Below are 22846 nucleotides of genomic sequence, written 5' to 3' on the forward strand. Positions count from 1 at the left end.
GTCTCCCCAAATAGACGCGGGGGACATCTGATAGACAGCTGTGAAGGCCGCTTGGACTGGTCCAGGGATTTACTGACAATAACTCATAAGATGCTTGTAAACCTTTGTGGCAAAGCCAACTTTGCAATGTAGTACAAAAAATAATAATGATAATCATAATCCGCCTAAAATTGAGTGCACAGACAGATTTTGTCAGTCGGCAAGGTTTGTTTAGCAACCCAAATTGTTAGTCAAATATATCATTTATAAAATATATTCATGCAGAGTGACAGGTTAACTTGATCGACGCAACAAATAATATTGTGAGGGCATACCTTTTAATGTTCAACGCACTTGCAATATCTGGTTGACATTTCGGTTGGTAAGATTGGAAAACATTGCATGCAACCTCATCGTAGTAGTTATAGACAACTTGTTGGCAGTACAACACAATCTAATTGTTATTGTAGACACTCACATCGTGTACATGAAACTTACCAATGACAGAAGAGGCAAAGAAGACGTGACCACGAATCAATGGACACAATAAGAGATGCGGACAGAACTTGGGTTCCTTCCTATTTAACAGCACCTCCCGTCATCTCATCTTCTCTCGTTCTCTTTTGTTAGTGGAAGCTATTATTAGTCACCTCTATTTTTCTCACTGCCTCATCTCCGTCTCCCCAACAGACCTAACCCCCAGTGCAGACACGCACTTTCTCAGAGTTAAGATCTGGTTCTGACAGTCCACAGTCATGACTTTTCCTGATGCGGTTGTTAAAAAGAGACTTCAAATTTCGCATAGAAGGTTCGGCCGAAAATGTCAGGTGGATCATTGCGATTGTTCCTCACACACAAGCTGAACAAGCATTTTATTTTATTTTATTTTATTTTATTTTATTTTATTTTATTTTATTTTATTTTATCGAGAATTGCTTTCCGTTCGAAAACTGCATTTCTTAAAGTCAGAAATAATGTGCATATGTTACTGTAGAGGTGCCAAAATGCTAGGCTAACTTTTTAGTAAACCAATGGTGGGCTACCTGGGCCTGCAATGCCTTCTCTGCTGGCCTAAAAATGTCTGAATCACAGACTAATGTTAATTATATTTTGTCCATAATTGTTATTAAATACTGTAATTCCAAATTGTCTTTGAGCTTCCTTTCATTGATTTTCCCCTGTTGTGCTGCTTCCAGATGTGTGTTTTTGTATTCAAGCATTTAACCAATCACATTTCAGCCATCATTTGTTATCAAATCTACCTGGATGCCTTCACAATCAGTTCTGCAGGCCCTGGAGCATAAAAATCAATTTCGATGAAACTCTTGCTTTAACCAATCAGAGTTTGAGTTGGCAACCCAAGGCCTGCTGGAAGGTGGTGGAAATGTCAAAGTTTTCCCGTACTATGATTGGCTAGTCACTAGCCATTCATAGTATCACTAGCGGCTAGTGAGCATACTGGCCAGAGCTAGCACACTGTATGGTACCGAGCTGCATAAGCAAATATATTGTGTTGATTTAATAGCAGTTTTGTCAACCCAAAATAGCTGAATGAGGAGAAGAAATGGATTCGGTTGCAGACATACTGTTAAAGCCATTTTCAGGATGGACTTTTCAAGAATAGATAGACATCATTCAGAAAGGTTGGACTGCTCCGAAGCTGGCAAAAATAGCAAATAATATTGCAATTTTTTTGAGGTTATCATGAATCCACATGTTCGTAGGAAAAATTTGAACAGTATTTCTTAACTTTCTTCAAGTGACAAGTTATTTGCTGGCTAATGGCACCCTCTAGTGGACGTGTAGTGGATCACACCAGGCTCAGAGCTGTGAATTGATTCAGATGTAGCACTACTGAAGGCTGAGGGTTGACATGCACAGCCTCCCACTGTAGTAAACAGTCAGCTCACTGTCTGTGATCAGATGCCATCGGACACTGGCATTTTCATTGCACTGATAGAAAATATGAATATACTCGTCGATGGAGAGAAAAAGACATTGTCACCAAAAGCTAATGCTGAAACAACAACAAATCAACTGCCTGTCCTTGTATGAAGGTATTAAAGAAAGTAGTAAATGAAAAGTAAAAAAAGAAAACAAAATGGAAACCACAACATTCAACAATCCCTTGCAAAAAAACAGGCTGGCTAAACTCTTTAATTATTCAGAGTACGTGACAGGAAAGTTTGATTGAAAGCATACCATTTTGGCATGTTTTTGAACACACTTATGTTTGCGCTCTCGTATCAAACTCCTGGATCACACTGTACACCACGACGGCAAATTAAATGACAAACCAATGGTACCTTCTTGACTTACCCATCACTTCTTATACATCCACTTTCATGTAACTCAACCACACACAACCCTTTGCACAGATATTTATACTTCTAATTATTCCAATGTGGAATATGTGGCTAGTGACACCAATTTAATAACTGCATTATATGCATGTAACTACATTGTGTTGTAGTGATGAGTGTATTTTGTAAATACAATATTTGGTCATAAATTTGTGGATTTGTTTTGGGGTTTTTTTTGCCGCAGGGGGGTGTAGAATGCAAGATCAATAAACAAACATTTATTGTACATTGTTAGCATACCTAAAACAAAATAAGAGTGCATGTTATTTGTGGAAGATACATGACATTTGATCCTTTGAATCTTGAATCCAAACACATTTTGAAGTTGTTTTGGTTGAAGGACAAATCCGGTGTGGCCCCCCTACCTACCACTTTGTGGTCTCTAAAAATATAAAAAGCACTCATAGAACGGTAAACACGGGAAGGACTCCCCCTAGTGGTTACAATAAGAATGGCTGACTCACGAGGTGTGGCAACAGCGTTGGGGTTTTCCACAGCGTAATGAAAAACATCCATGACACAATAAATTTTGCCCCCCCCCCCCCGCCCCTTTCCCCATTCTGAAGTGGACTGTGCATCACAGCTAACACTCAGACTGTTGTTTTCGTGACATGCAAAACATGCTTGAATGAACATCATCTGTTCAGGCTAGCTAATAAGAGCCAGCTGATGAGGTTTTGCTGAGCTTCACATATTCAGCTTATTCGGCTGTGCGGGCTTCCCATTTGACTTTTAGTGTATTGAATACAGCAGGGATTCATATACTGTACAGTGATACATCAGCTTACGAACTTAATTGGTTCCCAGAAAGTGTATGTAAGGCAAAATGTGTGTCTTCCAAACATTAACTTCCCATAGGAAACCATTTAAAATGAGAATAATCCGTTTCCAGGTCCCCATAAAACATAATTTTCTACAAAATAAGCCTTAAAACTACACAAAATATACCTTATTTTATTTATAATAAATGTGCTATTGTATTTTGATTAAAGAAATAAACTACAGTATAATAGTCATTTTATTTATCTTTGTGATGGTAGTTGATGTAGTGTCCTCTTGATGATATCCGAGGGAAATTGCTTTCTCGGCGATAATATCCTCATTCACACCGTCCCCTGCTAGCTGCTTTTCGTTGCTTAGACAACACAGAAACACCCTTAGCCACACGTAGCAATGGTCGACTTAGGATACTGGCTCGCTAAATCACATAAACGCACATCTCGTTCGTGTTTTTTGATCATCTCTTTCTTCTGCTCGGCCATAATTATCTTTTGTGTCCTCTTCGGCTTAACACTAGCCTGAGGTGAGGTCTTTTTCTGTCCCAAAAAAAGCCAAAGTACTCCAACCGAAAACAGACCACGTATGCATTCAGAGAAAGGGTGTGTGGAAAAGTAGTCCGGCCGCCACGGTGACGCTGTTTGGCCGTGTGGTTGGGTGTTCTTCCGCGGAAAACTAGTCCGCCAGCCATTGTGGCACTCGTGTTTCCCGAACACTAGTTTGTATGCCAAGATTATATTCTTGTGAATTTAATGTTCGTAAGGCGAAAAGTTTGTTAGCTAAAGCGTTCATAAACCGATGAATCACTGTACTTTATTATTCATTGGCTTAGGTTTGTCACGATTTGGTTGACGACCAACGGGTGGCGCTGTCGGCCCCGCCTGCACCTGCACAGGTTTTGGTCGTTCCGATCAGTGGCAGACTGTCACGTTCTGGTTGGCGACCAACGGGTAGTGCTGTTGGCCCCGCCCTCAGTTGCACAGGTGTGGGTCTTCATCAGTGGCAGTTAAAAGGTCTCCCGGCACGACCATTCGGTGTCGGGTCATTGTGCATTGTATGTGTTTGCTGCGCCCTGTCAGGTTTGTTTCATCTTGGCAGATTTTTACTCATGGTTTTCTTTGATACTTTGTACTTTTCTGTTCGGATGACTTCGACGTTTTAGATTTTGTTCCTGCTGACTTTATTTTAATTTGTCAAATACAACCTGCTGCTCCCTCCTGCCTGCTTTTTGGGATCCATCACCACTTTGCCAACCATGACAAGATTCGCCTTTTAGTCTCGCAGTGGAGAAATTGACATTTCACAGCAGGAAAGTGATGAAAGTAAGAGGAAAGGAAAGGAAGAAGTAGAAAAAACAAAATACAGGACCTGCTCTAAAGGCAGACACTCTCGAGGTGCCATCTTGAAGTAAAAAAAAAACTAAATAACAGATAATGTGACTACACAAAAGACACACACAGCCATTCAATTTTAAGCACTTTGTGCACCCTCTTTGTTGTATGAAAAAAAAGCACAATTGCCCCAATTGACTGTCCAGCGATGACAGTCAAATGCCTCCCAAATCAAAAACAGTGCTAGCATATTCATGCTGCCGAAGAGGCGCAACCGCTCAGCAGAGTCTCCTCCTTGATGAACGTCGTGGCCAAAAATGCTGAAAAACAATCCGTACCCATGGCGTACAACAACTCAAAATGACACAAGAAAACACAAAAACAACACAAAGACAACAACAAAAGCAAGGCTCGTGAGAGCACTTGGTGACGGCTGCCTACTCGGGCGCCATGTTGGACTTCTTCCATGCGGTTGTGTATGAAAATTGGAGCTTGCGAAGAGTATTAGTCATGTTTTATTTATACCTTATGACATCTTATCAATGAAAAGGTTTCTTCAGCCGTCATCTGTACTTCTTTGAAGGTGTCGGACGTTTCGCTTCTTGGACCATTTCTGTACGACTGAGAGCTTACACAGACATATGACATTTTATGAAACAAAAAATGTACCAGAATTGAGAGTGAAAATTGTTTTTCTTCATGACAATCCTCAGACAAGCATGCTAATATTATGAGTCTGTATTGTGCTCGTTTATAAGTCAGTCAAACAGTATTTTTCACCATCAAAAGACAAAAAGACTTGTAGAAGAGGTTTGTGAAATATCAACACATAAACAATCCAAGTATTAATGACTAGATAGCACATGGTTATCCACACTGGAAATAGCAGAAATGGAATCCCGCCGGAGAACATTCATGTAACGCATCAACTTGTTCTTGTCGTCATTTGGAGAAAACCTGAGACCCTTTCTTATTGCTTCACGCCAAGGATGTTGAAATGCTGGAAAACAAAACAAAACAGAACACATGGTTATCTATCATTGTAATATATGACATGTAACAGCAGCTCGGCAACATTGTTGTCATGGCGACTAAGTTAATTTGGGACCTAGTTCACTTGAGGAAGTGTCGCTGCAGATTCCTGTCCTGTGAGCGCATAGTTCAGACTTAATCATGCACGTCATGGGCATGTGAGCATTTTGCGTAAGTAACAAGGGTGTTGTCATGCTTGACTTGGGAGTTTGAACAGTTTTAGCAACCGTTTATATGCTGTACTGTTCATCTTCAATTGTCCGTCTTGGAATGTTGTAACCTAGTTTGGCTCTGGCTACTCCAAAAAACAAATGAACGTTCACATCACACGTCAAGAATCAAAGTAAACTTGGCTAACCGTCTTTAGAGTAGTAATTTGAGCTAAAACAGTTTTGCAGATATCGTAGGTTTGATCCCAGCTTTCGCCTTCCTGTGTGGAGTTTGCATGTTCATCCTGGGCTTGTGGGGCTTTTCTCCTGGGACTCTGGTTTCCTCCCATATTACAAAAACAAGCATAATAGGTTGACTGAACACTCTAAATTGTCTATATATATATATATATATATATATATATATATATATATATATATGAAGGTGCGCCTTATACTGTATCTGGAACAAGTTTGAAAATACACCATTCCTTGGAGGTGCGCTTTATACACCGGAAAGTATGGTACATCTTGCCAAAAACCTCCTCTTCCAACTCTTCAAACAGCCGGATCCTCTTAGATAAGTTTAAAATGAAGCTTTATGAAATGATTTCTGAACATCTTTGTACACTTTCCATGGGGAGCACTGTTATTGTGGTCTTGAAGTTTTGCCAAAACAAATAAATATGTGAATCAAACATTTGAGACCAGCCATGATGTTTGGACTGGAGACAGTGCCACTGAAGAGAAGACAGGTAGCAGAGCTGAAGATGTTGAGGTTTTCTTTGGGAGTTACCAGGTTGGATAGGATCAGGAATGAGTATATCAGAGGGACAACTTGTGTTAGTGGCTTTGGAGAGAAAGTCAGAGAGGCCAGACTGAGATGGTTTGGACATGTCCAGAAGAGAGAGAGTGACTATATCGGGAGAAGGATGCTGAGCCTTGAACTGCCAGGCAGGAGACCGAGAGGAAGACCAAAGAGGAGGTTTATGGATGTTGTGAAAGAGGACATGAAGGTAGCTCGTGTGAGAGAAGAGGATGCACAAAACTGGGTTAGATGGAGGACACTGATTTGCTGTGGCGACCCCTGAAGGGAAAAGCTGAAAGGAAAAGAAGTGATGTTACACTTCCGGGTTTGTCATCAGATGTCACACCAGGAAAACAATGACTTTGTTAAATTTAATAAATAGATATGATCTTTTCAAGCTTTATTGTTTTGATTTTGTTGAATTACTAGTGACATAAAAGTGTGTCATTTGGGGTTTTCTAAAACGACGTCACAGTTGACCTTTTAGATTAGGTTAAAATTAATGACAGTCTAGCACACTCCCCGACAAAATGCTAATGCATCAAAACAATGTGCTGCGCGACCAAGTGTGTGACTAAAAATACCTGGCGGCTAACTGAGGGAGAGGTTGTCCCATGTTGTTACGCAGGCTCAAATTGCAACTTAATAATGGCTTTGACTACGACTTTTGCTTTTATGTGCATGCTGGGAAGACTGCGTCACTGTCGCGCTACCCGACGGGCAGAGGCCACGTTTCAAAAATAATCTTTTCCACCTAGTCATCTGCAGCAACATGGATATTTTCATCTCGTTCTTTCAAAGGACAACCGACACCATTTTTTTGTTTCCTAACTGACATCAGAAAAACGTTTTATAGCATGTAAAATACCCAAAACACGCAGGCTGATATTTTTAGTCAAATGCAAAACACCAATAAAAATGAGTTAAAGTGTCCCAAAACTACTTCAAAATGACCTCAGGATGGCGAGTTTCAGAAGGTCCCGCCCCCTTGTTTGTGACGTCACGCCAAGACGTCTTGCCTTGCTTGAGAATCAAAACAATGGCTTCAGATTCAGAGAAGATGCTTTCTTGTTACTCATCCAGTTATGAATATGATTCAAATGAAATATTATCAAATAGTTCTGAAGAGGAAAGCATAAATGTTTGCAATCGATTAAAGAAGTCGTTCCGTGTCATTTTGAGGCGTCTGGACTCCAATGTAGCTCCCCGAAAATGCACAAGATGGCGCCCAAGCTCAGTTGGAAATGGGCTGATTTGTATGCTGGGAATTTGTGTCAACAAGTATCAAATAGTAGTCTTGGTGCAACACACAACGATTCACCATCGCATTATTTCTGTGTTTTCCTTCTAATTTCACCATTAACACGGATCAACACAAAGTTTTCAGACTAAACAAAGTACCCAAAATGGATTGTGTGTCGCTTTCTTGGTCAGGGGCGTTCCAGACGTGACGTCACGTCAGGCATCGTCATCAACTCGAAAACAAGACTTCCTGAATATTCAGCGCGAGTCTTAAATCGTAAAATATAGCTATATGCCGTGAAATCTTTGTAAAATATGCTCAGTAGAAGTCATTTGAAGTGATTTTACAAATTATGGACATGACTTTTCCAGAGGCGTCGGTTGTCCTTCAAGTGTGAATTAGGCGCCTGATACAATAATGAGATAAGCATGATAATAGGTCAAACATCTTTTAGGATATGTTTTCATGTAATGTGTACAGATTCCACAGTGCTTTGGATGCCTGATGTCAATTTCACATGCTTGAAAAGTATGTTCACCTCACCAAATGTATTCATGCTTATTTTTTACATTTAGTCTCAAATTACTTTAACTGTCTACAAATTTTGATCTGCAAAATCTAATAAGGCAATATAAGAGCTTGCACGCCAAGACAACATGCGGTTTCTTCATGACATTGGAGCATATTCTGACACATTTCTAGTATTTTGCCCTCTTAACCGCAAAGACCTGTGAGAGATAATCAGCCTTGCTGCATAAAGTGTCTACTTCACTGGTCTTAAAGTTATTTATCATCATAAATCCGTCCCTCGCTCACCCCTCACACCACTGCTATCCTTATCCACAGTCTCGTCACCTCCCGCATCGATTATTGCAACGCACTTCTCTTCTGTATCAATCAGAAATTTCTCCATAAACTCCAACTCGTCCAAAATTCTTCAGCCCGGATCATCACTAGAACCCCCTCCTTTTACCACATCACCCCTGTCCTCCAGCAACTCCACTGGCTACCTGTTAAACATCGTATCGAATTTAAAATACAGTAAAGTCTCGTTATATCGATATCGGATATATCGATAGTCCCGGTTATATCGATACTATTTCTATGCACGCACTGAGAAAATTACATGCAAACAGGGTCGGATATATCGATAGTCCCGGTTATATCGATATTTTTTCGGACTCCCTTGAATATCGATATAACGAGACTTTACTGTACTTCTGTTTACATTCAAAGCCATCCATAACCTTGCCCCTCCCTATCTTTCTGACCTGCTTCAAATCTCTGTTCCCTCTCGGTCCCTCAGATCTTCATCCTCCCTTCACCTCTATGTGCCCTCTGCCCGTCTCACCACGATGGGATGCAGAGCTTTCAGCCACTCTGCTCCCAAACTCTGGAATTCTCTTCCACCCAACATCCGCAATATTGACTCCCTCCCTATTTTCAAGGCTCACCTCAAAACCCACTTGTTTAAAATTGCTTTCAATGTATAGTTCTATCTGCTATTTTATTATGTATCATTTTACTTATGGTTTTATTGTTATGTGCTTTGTTTTATTGTTTTTATTGTAAAGTGTCCTTGGGTGTTTTGAAAGGCGCTTGAAATAAAATGTATTATAAATGTATCCGTTTATCTCCCGTATTAATGCCGGTGGTATGTGTTGTATAGGTGGGTGACTGACATAATTAAATGTGCATTAACTCAACTGCAAAGGGTAATGTTAATTTTTGTCCACTAGTTGCTGGACATACAACACAATAATGCCTTTTTGTTCAATTCAATAGGCCAGAATTTGACATCAACTTGGTCCATTTGTGAGTAAATATTTTAGCATAATGTATTGTGTACTAATGTATTGTGGACTAATGGGACATGCTAATAAGCCCTGCCGTGTTTAGCAAAAATCTGTGAATTGACATGCCACAAAATTAGACAATATACGAAACTAAGTGTTTTAATCCATTTATGCCAAGCATGTTTCTATTAATATAGTTCGTTAATTAAATAGTTCGTTTTTGTGCCCTCTCGTGCCGAGCGTGTCCATATGGTCACGGCTCATATCTCAGAATCTACACACCGTGTAGCTAAATGGATGGCATTTTTGAGTTTTTCCACATTCTTATTACCCCATCTGAAAACATTTTCTATTCTCTGCGTAAATGGGTTAACTCACTTCAATATAGTTTCAAGGCACCAATACGCCATAAGATAGCATCAAAAAGGTGTACGGTTTTTCAGGCAATAATAGAGTATATCAGTTATGAAGTTTTTAATATTCCAAACGATGACAAACATTTCAGAATCAGAATCATCTTTATTGCCAAGTATGTAGAACACACAAGGAATTTGTTTCCGGAAGAACACGTTGCACTAGTATCGGCGTCAAAAAAAAACTGCTAAGTGGCACTATACAGTTCCATTTTGGCTACTGTTGAAAGAGTTCAAAGAGTTAATGGCTTGGGGGAAGAAGCTGTTTAAATGTCTGCTGGATTTGGTGCGCATGGATCGGTAGCGCCTGCCTGAGGGGAGTAGCTGGAAAAGGTTGTGGGCAGGGTGCGGAGGGTCCAGTAGGATTTTTCGCGCCCTAGTTTGGATTCTTGCAGTGTGCAAGTCCTCGAGAGTGGGTAGAACGGTGCCAATGATTTTTTCCGCCGTCCTAACTGTCCGTTGAAGTTGGATTTTGTCCATTTTTGTGGCGGCCCTGAACCAAACGGTGATGGAAGAACACAGGATGGATTCGATGACAACATTTTTTGGGGCATTCAAAACACACTTTTTGTAACAATTGCCCACCCCCACGCGCCCCTCATTGTCAGATATGTGACTTGGTGGATGAACACTGTTTACGGTATGTCTGATAGTAATTCATTTATTAAGAAACAAATTTCTCAAACCCCAAATGGGTATTTTCATGGGGAATTGTGGGAAGTACTTTGTTTACTTATGTATTTCACATGTTGGTGCTTTACTTTTTTTCTGAAAACATTTTACTTATATGAAAACTGCTCTGTACTTTTACTCCCTCTTTCTGGGCGGTGAGCATACTAGGTCGGTTATTTTTTTTCCACCTCAACCATGGATATTGTGAAGAGAGATTGGTGGTCAGCCATAGTTCAGAATTTTGGTGACTTAAAAAGCAGGGAAAGCAGTAATTTAGAAGTGTGTTTTGTAAATTACATTATCAAAGGGTATTTTAGCTTATACCTGTACAAATGCCTGTATAAGAATTATTTTTTGTGGTGAGCTATCAAGACATGTCGGATTCTGTCCTTTTTCTTCACATTTACTTCAAGGGGTTCAATCAAAATTGCGCGTTTACCTGTAGATTTTTTCATCCAAGTATGTATAGTTCGACTTGTCACATCTCGTTATCCTCCTCGGTACCGCTCAGATGAGCAGTGGAAATGAGTCTCTTCCTCCCAGTCTCCACGGCTTGGAGGTTTTTGTAACGGACCAGAGCCAAGGCGATCTCCGCGTTCCACGCCGTACCGTCCTGCTGACAGCGGAAGTCAATCTCCTTGCCAGAGTTCATTACTACGGTGAAGTACACCAGTCCTCGCTTGTACTCCACGCAGTCCACCGTCTCCATGCGTTCGAAGAGAAGCTCTTTGTCTCTGGAGCCCGAGCTCCACGCCGCGCAGGGTGGGTGACCTGCAGCCGACTGACCCATGCAGCCGCGCAAGCGGAGCCCCTCGTCGGTCAGCACGCAGCGCTTTTTCTTCCAAAGTTGCAGTAGACCGCCACTGCGTTTCTCCAGGAGTCCGTCTCGCGTGACTTTGGCTGGGAGAGACATCGCTGGTGCGCTCTAACACCAGAAAGACGGTGAAATCCACATCACGCGACGTGGGATTACATCGCCACTGCTACCGCTGCAGCATAACGCGTCGTGGGTGGATGTGTTGGAACATGCCCGGCGTGGAAAAGCGGAACACCCCCGCCCACCACAGTGCACCTGTTCGCACAGCGCACACGGACACACCCTCGCTCCTTATTAGAGACCGCGTCAAAGAGTTGACACGTCACGTGCTGTTACAGTGACTGAAACTATACGCAGTTGACCGAGGGCAAGTTTCAAATTGTTTTGATGAACTTAAATCGTTGTGCGAGATAAAAAGTCAGAAAGGTGACGTGTACTTTTTTTTACCACAATGAAGGTTCAAACATATTTGTAGGCTGAATGTAATAAACGCAGTATTATCCCATCACGCAACTGACATGCTGACGAATTTCGGAAAAACTGCTGCAAACCTAAATCATGGAATGCAGACATATTAAAACTATTACAAAGGCACACTGTTTCCTTATTTCATCACTGACAACTTATACGTTTTCCCCGTAAGTTTTTTTTTTATCATTTCAAATAATGTGCGGCGTACTACAATTTTTATATGGAAATTTAAAAAATGTAAATCGATCTTACAAAGAACATTTTGGGTTTAATCCAGTTTGTCTCAACTGCTGGTAGCCAACGTCAATGCTGCCGCCGATCGCCAGTATTATCACGGCAAAACAGCAAAAGTGTCAATAGAACATCATCAATAGAACATCTGTGTAAGCTCTCAGTCGTACAGGAGTGGTCCATCGATGAAAAGGTTTCTTCAGCCGTCATCTGTACTTCTTTGAAGGTGTCGGACGTTTCGCTTCTCATCCAAGAAACTTCGTCAGCAAACTAAAGTCTTACTGGTAGTTTAGGCCCTATATATCAGTGACGTGCAGTCAGTGGAGGCAGGTGAGGCACTGCCTCACCTGTCATCATGGAAAACTGTCATGGAAATATCAAATGAAAAAATAAATTAAACAGATGTATTTAGTGATTTGTACTTTAAAGTTTTTGTCCATTTAACTTCACCGTTTTAGGATTTTTTTCAAAATCGCTGAATTTACCGTTCAAATACTAAGTAGAGACGAGCGGTGACGTCATTGATGACGTCAGTGCCTCACCAGCCATGAACCTCACCGCACGTCACTGCTATATATATATCCCTACTGTCCAGACATGGTGGTGCCGGACTCTGCTATGATAGGTCCCTGCTCTCAGGTTGGGGGGAGCAGAGAACTACTCCCTGCCACTCAACCGATTGTTCCCATTGTTCTGACTAACGACTGGCCTGAATGCCCCACTTCCACCGGTATCGCCTCATCAGTATTCCTAATCCTATTTTGCCTAAGTAGGGTGTTGTACGAACGATCCAAATTGAACCTCGCCCCACCAAACCGGTTTAATGAAGGATTTAGTTGTTTTATGAAAATTGCTTCTTTTACTCCCCTTTCAAACCATTTATGTTCTTTCGCTAAGATTTTAACCTCATTGTCGTCAAATGAGTGGTTGCTAGCATTGAGGTGCATATGTACTGCCGATTGAGGCCCACTAGTATTATCCCTGCGATGTTGATAGTCTTTTTTTTGAGAATTTGTTTAGTCTCCCCAATGTACTGCTCTTTAAAATTTTCATTCTTACAATGTATTGAATAAACTACATTACGTTGTTTTTCATTTGGCAGCCTATCTTTTGGATGCACTAATTTCTGCCTTAAAGTGTTTATCGGTTTGAAATAAGTAGGAATTTTGTGTTGCCAAAGGGCTCTGTAGTTTTTCAGAAACTCCTGCAATGTAATGTACTGCTACTCCTCTCTTTTTTGTCTCTTCAGAATTTTTGGTTTCATTCCCTATTCTTTCTTTCTGACATTTGTTAAATGACCACTGAGGGTACCCACAGTTTGTGAGCAACAAGCTCCTCGATGTCATCTGCATCCACTTTGAGTCCCGTAGGTGCTGGCAGAGATTTTATTAAAACAAAAGTCTGATTATTCCACGGACAAAACGCGACAAAAGAAGACGGGCGGGAGCGATCCGTCCAGCCTGTCAAGCTAGGCAAAATAAAATGGCACACTTGCGATCCCGGAAAGCAACAAACTTACGCGACCATGGCTGACAATCACCTCGGGCAAAGCAAACTCTTGGACTTGCCAGCGTAAGACACAATGAGGCGCGAGGCGTCGTAATCATGTCACTGGTGCGGTGACAGTGACTCGTTGAAATGTCCCAGTATTGGTGATTAGGGGATCAATACGCACACCTCGTTCGTGTTTCTCAATGATCTCCTTCTCCTCGACTGTAATTTTGTTTTGTGTCTTCTTTGGCAGGCGGAGGTCGGGAGCGGCGGCCCCGCCCCAGCTGTCAACTCACACGTGACAATTTCGGTGTCATTACTCATGTGAAAGCATCGACTAAATAACGCCTTTGTGTAAAGCTCTTAGGCGAAGGATGGTAGCAATGGTGGACGGTACCGGGCTCTTTATTTGTAGAATGGTCATAGAAAGTTACTCTCAGGGAAGTGACACAGCGTGGGAGATGGGTCAGGCTTAGATTCACATGACAGCCACGTGCGTACACGTGACGCCACAAACGCACACCTCGTTCGTGCTTCTCAATGATCTCCTTCTTCTCCTCGACTGTTATATTGTTTTGTGTCTTCTTCGGCTGAACACGAGCCTGTGGTGGGATCTTTTTCGGTCCCATAACAGCAAAAGTATCGTTGAAGACAATCGACATGTGCACTCATAGAAAGGGGGTGTGGAAAGGTAGGCCGGCTGGGACGCTGTTCGGTCGTGTGCTTTTGTGTTCTTCCGCAAGATTACACCGCCAGCCGTGGTGGGGGCGTGTGTATCGCAAAAATAGTGCGTATGCCAAGGTTTAATTTTCATAAATGTAACATTCGTAAACCGAAATGTTCGTAAGGCAAGGTGTTCGTAAACCGAGGCCCCACTGTATTTCACTGCATTTTCTGTTTGAGGAGATCCACTTGTTAGCCGTTGGAATAAACACGTCTCCACATTCAGTCGTGTGTGCTCTTTCCTCAACGGCTACAGTATATTTATTTTATCGCTGTTTACGGTTGGATTGGTAAAACTAAAAGCATAAAGTTGGCATGCGCTGTAAATGTCTGCATTTCCGCTTGTTGGCGTTTTTTTTATCATTTCAAATCATGCATGTACGGCGTAATATAACGTTTATTCAGGAATTGTCATGTTTTATAAGGCCAGTTATAAGCCAAGTTGTCAGGTATGTTATTTACTTTTTGAACTGACTGGTATTGGGGGCCGAATGTGACTAAAAATGTGTTTTTACTCGCGTAAGTCAATTCCCTGTGGTTTTATAGGAAATTGCTTATTTTCTACATGAGCCTAAAAGTACATTCAAACGTTCGCTCCTTTAAACTAGTTAAAAATCGGATTTTTTTTTACTTATCTTTGTACATTTGTACAATGTGTGTATGTTTTATTATTTTTTGTGACTGCTTTATTTCCTGTATATGATAGTTGTCAATGTTTGGGAGCCTTTTCCTGAGCATCTTCATTATGTTGCTTGTTCTGTAGCCACAATATTGTGCCGGTGCCAAGCTCGGATAAATAGAGAGGGTTGTGTCTGGAAGGGCATCCGACGTAAAAGCTTGGCCAAAACAAACATGCGAATCAAACCTCTGAAGATGGAGGACACTGATTTGCTGTGGCGACCCCTTGAAGGGAAAAGCCGAAAGGAAAAGATAGTTGTCAAGGTTAAGCGCTTTGTTACAGCTTCAACTGCTTTTAAGCGCTATATAAATAAACATAATATGTATTGTACATGAATGAAACTATGCTAAACTACCCCCTCTCCTTTACACACACACACACAAAACACAAGGGGAATTTGTCAAATTGTTAACCATTTTTCTGTCTGTTAAGTTAATCAAATACTGAAAGAATTGTAAAACAGTGAATTGTCTGTATTTCATGTCTTTACTGATTACGTCTCAAGTGTCAAACTGCCCTCAAGGTTCACTGTGCGTCATGTTTCAGAATCAGAAAGCTTTTAATAGGCCCACAATTCCTTTCTTCAACACACCTGATGATCAGGTTAGCAAGTTTTTGAATTATTTTTTTCCATAACCCCCACCAAAACAAATGTTATTCATCACCCCCTGACCCCATCAGTGTTGTCGAGTGGAATAAATTATAATTTGGCCCTGTGATTGCACTTATGCTTTCTGCCAACTACTAAATAAAACCAGAAGGAAAATGTTCTTTTTTCCATAACAAGAGGGGGGGGGGGGGGGATCACATCTTTAGTGGAAGAAATGTTCCATGATGGAATAGTGACAGATAGGTTACCTCCTTGCATGTCTTACATCCTTGACATGCCTTTCGGGCCGGTTCCACAATGGGTTTCATGGGTGGATCAACACATGACTTTCGATGGCTTTAATTCGGTCATGTATGTGTGACGTGTTAGCGCTGTGTTATGCAAGGAATGTTTACTATGAATAGGTGTCATCTTTGCCAACTTTAATTGATGTCACTCTTTCACTTTTAATACTCCTGTGCAGCATAATACTTGATGTTAGATACCAATAGTTTCTTTTCTGATTAATATTGAAGAGAGCCCGTATCTCCAAAATTGATCCAAGTCCAAATCTGGGTGCTTCTGCCAACAATGGGTAGAAGTTGATCCATTACGTGAACGTTTTCAGCCTGAGGTCCTTTTTTGTTATTTCCAACACGGGTAACCATGTGGAATCAAATCATTGATACTTGGATTCATACATACATGATACATGTCTTGATATTTCGCAAACCAGAAACATGTATTTTGTTTCTGCTTTTGAAAATATTGTTTGAATTACTTATAAATTGACCGTAAGCAAAAATTGTCCAATTTTTACACGTCGTTTTTTTGTGCAATCAGTTTTAACATTGCAAAAAAAGCTGACCTTCCTGGCGATTATATTTTTTGCCATCTCCTGGGAAAAAGTGTACTTATATGACCATCAATTTCCTTGAATCCTTGAATTCTGCATGAGAACCAAACAGCCTGGTGTCATCCAGGTCCACTTCCCCAATAATTCAAGCACGGTCCGTTGGAAGACCTACGACATCTGACTTTTTGTTTTTCTCTCAGAGATGTCTTCACTTGATAGTATCTTTAGCATGATTAAAAAAAGCATTGTTCCATGTCGACGTTCGTGTCTATACAATCACATATGATTGGTTAGTGCATGTGGACTGGTGTTTGTATGTGTCTAGTGGATTTAAAATCACTCTGATGCCATTCTTCTTTCGTTGGTTCCATCTACTGAGTGAGTGCCAAAGCTCCGGCCCCACCTCCATATCCATAACCTTTTGGGCCAAAGTCTTTTGCGTAACAACCTGTCGGGCAAAACGATGGTGTCAAAAATGCACCCAGAATGCCTATTTGTGTCTTTTTTCTCATCATTTACGGCTTGCTTTACAAAGATGATTTAGATGATGAAAAATGAGTCGATATGCTGTATTTGTAATACATACTTACCAACATATCGAAAAGCTAAGCATGTTGTTTGAATAGTAAAACCTCATGTACCCTCATCTGCACCCGTTTGAGAAATGATGACATTTGGTTTGGTTCAAAGGTCACAGATGCTGCTCGGCAAATGCAAACAAGAAAAAACTGCCGTTATTATTAGTGACCAATTGCATGTTTGTATATTCAATTGGTGACAATTGTAAGTGGATTGTGTTTTTATTTTTGACTCCAAAGCAATACGTCTGTGTAAGCTCTCAGTCGTACAGGAGTGGTCCATCGATGAGAAGGTTTCTTCAGCCGTCATCTGTACAAAAGTGAAGGTTTCGGACGTTTCGCCTCCTATCCAAGAGGCTTCGTCAGCGAACTAAAGTCTGACTGGTCGTATCGGCCCCATTTATATATCCCTAATTCGGACGTTTCGCCTCCTATCCAAGAGGCTTCGTCAAGGGATATATAAATGGGGCCGATACGACCAGTCAGACTTTAGTTCGCTGACGAAGCCTCTTGGATAGGAGGCGAAACGTCCGAAACCTTCACTTTTGCACAGATGGCGGCTGATGAAACCTTCTCATCGATGCTCCAAAGCAATAGAATTGTTAGGTTAACATTGCTTTGTAAACACACCCATATAGCAGTTTCCATGGAAAAATGATAGTTTGTGAACCACTGCACTTTCATTTGATGTCCCTTCCTCAGTCATGTTACTGACTTGTGAGTAATATGGCGCCCTCTGCTGTCGTCTTGTGTTCATGAACGCTCTACCTCTTTTCCAGTCTTCAGGGATGCATCTGGGAAATTAAAAATGGGGGCTAAATTCTAAAATGAATGGGTCCCGATTTAACCAAAATACATTCATTGGTGCATGATATTTCTAAATTGCGAATGAAACACCATTTAATATATTAACAATTTTAATTCAAGTCAAATAATATATTCAATTCAATACATTTTCAATTTTCTTTAGTACTACACAATCAATCCTGTGCTTTTTTGATATTCGATGGTATTACAGAAAAGACAAAGAGAACAGACTTAGCACAATAGTTCTTACAAGTGTCTACTTAAGCACATTTCTTTGCTTTGAAGATTTCCAATGTGCTGCTCTGAAATCATTCCCAGTAGCCACTAAATTCAAATAATTAACAGCAGTTTGCTGCAAAGAATTGTCACTACCCTCCGCAGACTTAGATTGTTTCTTATAAAACGAGAACATGTTTGTTAGTTGCCTGTTTTTAATGTCTTTTAGGGTTTTATTTCTCTTATCACGCTCCATATTTCAAATATCAGTCATGTTTAATGTAAATAGTGCAATGCACGATGGGCAAATGACTATTTGATTGTCTCTTTCGGCAGTTTCCAGCACATTACGGCAAAGCCCAAAATATCCTCAACCACAACTTGGGAACACAGCGAAACAAATGCAAGGTGATTATGACTATATATCGGTAAGGCAAGATAGCAGACGACAGAAGTTAAAACCTCTGATGGAAAATGACCAGTTTTCAATTGCTGTTTAACTAAATGTGTTTATTTAGCTATTTTAAGAGAGTATGTCATATGTGGCGCAGATAATGTAGCAATATGTGCTAATCGTAATAGACATGTGCCAGTGCTGGCACAGCGGAGTTACAAAGTTGCGCCAGTGGCTGTCAAAATGCGTAAATGGTGCAAGGGCGCGGCCCAGATGCATCCCTGAGTCTTTCATAATGAGTCACTTTGAATAGTGGGTGTGCCATTTGAGAGTTTAAATACTCTGAGATAGAAAAAATGTTTAGACCATGTCAAGCATAGCTGCTTGGATGACAAAATATGATCTTTGTTATACCTTTGCAGTAGATTTCTCCATCCTTATCTGCAAGTGTGGTTGACTCAAGGCCCTTACCGCACGTGGCGCAACGGAAACAACCAATCTTGTGCCATGACTGCAATTTAACAGAACGTTAATTATTGTCATCTATCATTTCTGCATGCCTGTCTATGTGTATTTTTTCTTACGCTGCCTGCACCAATCACTTTCTCTGCAGCGTAGACAGCCTTGCCACAACGAGGGCACTTCTCGGATCCGCCAAACTTGCGTGCAAACTTTGAAGGGTTTTGGTTGGTGGTGGGGCGATGAGGAGCAGGCCTGAACGGGAAAATATAAGGTGCAATGTGACTAAAAAGATTAAAAACAGATAAAAAATCTGTGAGGACTCACTCTTCATGAGAGTGACCCTGACCCTGGTCCATGTTCAAAGTCCCTGCTCCAACACCAAAACCGTAACCCTTTGGTCCGTAATGTTTGCTGTAGCATGACTTGCAGTAGATTTCATCCAGATGAACAGCAACAGTTGTACTGTCTAGGCACTTCCCACACGCCACTGAACAGATGCAACAGAAAAATTAAACACCCGGTATTATTTTCCCAGTGTGTCGTTTTTCAGATTTTTGCTGTGGAATCCGCAGTCCTTTTATGGAGCATTCGTTTGTTTTCATGTGAATTCCATTGAAGCAATGTGCCATTGCGACACAGAAACACAAATGACATCATCACAATTCTGTCTGGGTGAACTTCATTCGACAAATTCTTTCACTTGCAACTGGGGATTCAGCCCTTGGTAGAATATGATGATTGAACCAGGCTAGAGGGGCATAATGAAGGTGTTTTATGCAAATGTCTTGTCAGGGTTTTGTCTAATGGGACAGGCTTCATCTTGCCTGTGACCCTAAACAAGTAGGATAGAAAGTGGTTTGGTAGAATTGGCATGGTTGTGATTGCCAAGGATGCCTGGTGAGATTTAGAAAGAGCATTTGTTGAGGCATTATCGACATGAACATAAAACCAAGTCAACATTATTAAAACAAGGTGAACACAACTCCCCCTGAGAGTACACCAGCACTGTTTTTGCACAAACATGATCTCCGGGCAACTTAACATAAGCTTTGTTTTGACCGATTATCATTTTTAAGGCAATGCTCACATCCCATATCATCATTTTACTTTAACATGCAAACAGCAAGTCATCATATTTACAAGCATGTACGTGTTCTCAAATATTCCTTCCCACGTCAGGAGCTCTTTATTCTATCACATGGGTCAGCAGTCGGTTAGATATATAGTAAACAGTTAACTCACAGCACAAAAAGCAGGACTTGTGGAATCTCCGACTGTCGCAGAGTACCTCCTCTGCGAAGTAAACAGTCTTCTTACAATGGCCACACTGGTGTCCTCCTCCTAAATTCATCCTTTGCCAAAGAATACACACAGGAACACTGACATATCTTATAATTCGTTTTATTTAAATGAATACAGATTACTTGGGAAACTGCACAAGTGCCGGTAGACTTTATGGATAAGAAGTACAATAACAAACCTGGGACTTTCTTAAGGTTAAAAACATATACTTTAATAAGTGGAACTATTTTTCTGTGTTTTATGCTTCGTGTGCCTGAGTCCAGATGCCGTCATTTTACTGCTGCCAATCGACAAGGCAAAAGTTCCACTAAGGACTGCATTCAAAGTTGGGACGCTTGTGCGGAAAAATTATTTTAGAATAGTATGATGTGAAGTATGTTGGCAGCCTGCCTGTATTTTGCTTTCAAGCCATAATGACTTGAACAGTAAATTCTCATCTTTCCAATGCGATGTTCCTCGCGATGAAAGGCCTCATCGAATCACTCCGTTTTGCTCTGCATCACTTCCATTCGGGCTGATGCCAATGTTTTGCTGCATGGGAAATATGTGGAAGGATTATTTTTATTTTGATGGGGGGATTCTAGTTCAGGTCAGGCACGACTTGGAGGCTGTCTTGTATTCCTGCTGTTTGCGATTGTAGCATATAAAATAAACCTCTAAATATTAATGTAATGCGTATTAATTATACTTCTGTGTTTGTGTTAGGTAGTAATACACAGTCATACACGCTTATCATTGGCTTTAACCAATGGCACTTACTTCTTGTGAATGTGATTGGAAATTTGTAAATATTAAACCCCAAAGCAAAGACGTTATGGACCATTTCGGTCTTTGATGTATTTAACTGGAAACAAAGTGAATTGGGACAAAAGATAAACGTTTTACTGCAAACAAATCTGCTATTACAAAAACATACTTGATTCTTTGAGCATCTGATGTTTTTTCCTACTTCCCTTCTCCACTTAACATAAAAACCGGCCTGCCAATTTTTGGAAGACCGCTCAGAGAGAACATGGGAGAAATACTGTTCTAAGTCCTTCCTGGAGGTATTGGAATCCCATGATTTGAGACCTGACTGTGACATTGTCTTTCTCGAAATGGGCTGTCAGTTGAAAAACAAGTAGGAGCATGTAGGATAGTGAGTTTCATGGGAGTCGAAAACAGGTACAAATGTAGAGTCAGCACAACATGAACCGCCCTCCCTCCCACAGAAATGAGTTGTGGTAGCCTCTGACAGAATAAGTAGTAGAATATTTACTTTAGCACTCCTGTGTTGTTGCTTTTTATCTGCTCCGTTTTTCAGGTGCCCGAGTACCGACAATGTCTCTTCCGTCTTAGCAAAGTCAAAAAACGGCAGTTTTGCCTGGCGGCTTGCTGGACTTAAGCGAGAGAAAAGGGCGTTTGCCCTTCATGCATTGGCAAGCAAATAGAATGAGAGCAGGAAGCTGTAGGATTTCAAGTGTTGCGTACCTGAAGTTTCTGTCAGTCGGCGGTGGTGAATTACAGGTGAAAGTCTGACTGGCGATAAGGAGCTCTGCTGCCGCACTTCCTCTGTTGAGAGGGACGTGCCTGCGTGGCTGCCTGCCTGCCTTGTGTTGACGCCTCAACTCGAGAGATGTGTCGTCCGCGGACGAACCGGCTTTAAGAACCGGCTCTGGGAAGGGACCGACTGGAACCGGCTCCTAATAGGGAGCCTCTTTAGGAGTCGACTTTAAAACCGCATGTAATTGGTCAAAATCCGTTGTAGAAGACATACGGTAGGGTTCTACACACGCGCACACACGCCAAAAGGAGAGGGTTCGAGACACAGCGGCACACTTTGAGCAAAGACGATAAACCCCTTCAAAGGTATATTTAATGCCAATATTCACAAACACCTCACTACAACCTTTACCTGGATGTTGTTTTTTTCTTTTTCTTTTACTAATTTAAATTTATAATTTGTTGTGTAGAAATCAAAGCTTACTTATGTTGTTTTACTGCAAATAGTTAAAAGTTGATAAAAATACATATTCAGTGATGTTATTGACGGTTATTGTCAGACAAAATGTTGTTGACGGTTTTGAGATGGTTCTTTGTTTTTGTACTTTGTATATCTTTTGTAGCACTCCATAGTGTACTCCATGTTGTGTATTTTCAGAACAATATAAATGTAAAAAAGGGATATATTGTATATTTTTACACTAGTAATTCGTTTAGCATATTACTATACATTTTTGTCGGAACAACAAAAACTGAGGAGCCATTTGGCAGCCGAAAGAGCCCGAATTTCCATCACGAGATAGAAATACTGTAATATTGAAACCAAACACGCGCATGCGCAAAGGGTATACCCTTCTTTCACGCCTTTTTTTGTGACTTTTAAAAACATGTTTAAGAACATGTTTATATTCCGCCAGTCAATTCAAACGCTCTTCAAAGATCGGAAAATGAGCAACACCCGGAAGCCCCACATAGCACAAAATACCGGTACGTCATCAACACCTCTCATGCATCTCGAGTCAATCCCGGGGCAATCTGGTGTTCCAGCGGAGTGAAAGTTGCATTGAGTTGTAAAATTGGATTGAGTTGTGCCACATATGTGTGTTGCTTTGGTGTTTTCTGTTACGTCGTTTCGTGCCTCAGCTTTTTTTGACATTGTTTCCTTTTGGTACTTTCCTCTGCTGT

The 22846-nt window shown here is 41.0% G+C and overlaps 2 protein-coding genes across 4 annotated transcripts; both read right to left on the bottom strand.

Annotated features, from left to right (window-relative positions):
- Positions 1-4582: 4582 nt before the first annotated feature.
- phlda3 (pleckstrin homology-like domain, family A, member 3) lies at positions 4583-11624 on the bottom strand. Of its 2 annotated transcripts, none has more exons than XM_088996778.1 (2): positions 11003-11615; positions 4583-5450 (listed from the first exon to the last, which is right to left on the bottom strand). In XM_088996778.1, exon 1 carries the CDS (start codon positions 11474-11476, stop codon positions 11042-11044), a length of 435 nt encoding a protein of 144 aa, XP_088852904.1. In that variant the 5' UTR covers positions 11477-11615; the 3' UTR covers positions 4583-5450; positions 11003-11041. The 2 variants fall into 2 exon arrangements, with proteins under 2 accessions (XP_088852904.1, XP_088852912.1); XM_088996786.1 differs by lacking the exon at positions 4583-5450 and adding an exon at positions 10046-10384 and having other exon boundaries at positions 11003-11624.
- Positions 11625-15992: 4368 nt separating this feature from the next.
- csrp1a (cysteine and glycine rich protein 1a) lies at positions 15993-21800 on the bottom strand. Of its 2 annotated transcripts, XM_088996742.1 has the most exons (7): positions 21650-21800; positions 20120-20229; positions 19202-19364; positions 19000-19129; positions 18830-18926; positions 17011-17120; positions 15993-16868 (listed from the first exon to the last, which is right to left on the bottom strand). In XM_088996742.1, the coding sequence occupies exons 2-6, from the start codon at positions 20226-20228 to the stop codon at positions 17026-17028; spliced, it is 594 nt and encodes a 197-aa protein (XP_088852868.1). In that variant the 5' UTR covers position 20229; positions 21650-21800; the 3' UTR covers positions 15993-16868; positions 17011-17025. The 2 variants fall into 2 exon arrangements, with proteins under 2 accessions (XP_088852868.1, XP_088852877.1); XM_088996751.1 differs by lacking the exon at positions 17011-17120.
- Positions 21801-22846: the final 1046 nt, after the last annotated feature.

Source organism: Hippocampus bargibanti, linkage group LG01 (assembly GCF_051943395.1).
Source record: "Hippocampus bargibanti isolate YZ-2025 linkage group LG01, ASM5194339v1, whole genome shotgun sequence".
In the NCBI taxonomy this organism is placed as follows: domain Eukaryota; kingdom Metazoa; phylum Chordata; class Actinopteri; order Syngnathiformes; family Syngnathidae; genus Hippocampus; species Hippocampus bargibanti.

What these genes read in the sequence shown, in the direction of transcription:
- phlda3 (XM_088996778.1), bottom strand. Translation starts at nt 11,476, where the DNA reads ATGTCTCTCCCAGCCAAAGTCACGCGAGACGGACTCCTGGAGAAACGC.
- csrp1a (XM_088996742.1), bottom strand. Translation starts at nt 20,228, where the DNA reads ATGAATTTAGGAGGAGGACACCAGTGTGGCCATTGTAAGAAGACTGTT. An exon ending in CAGGGTCACTCTCATGAAGA is followed by an intron (nt 19,130 to 19,201) that starts GTGAGTCCTCAC and finishes TTTCCCGTTCAG; the next exon opens with GCCTGCTCCTCATCGCCCCA. An exon ending in AAGTGATTGGTGCAGGCAGC is followed by an intron (nt 18,927 to 18,999) that starts GTAAGAAAAAAT and finishes GTTAAATTGCAG; the next exon opens with TCATGGCACAAGATTGGTTG.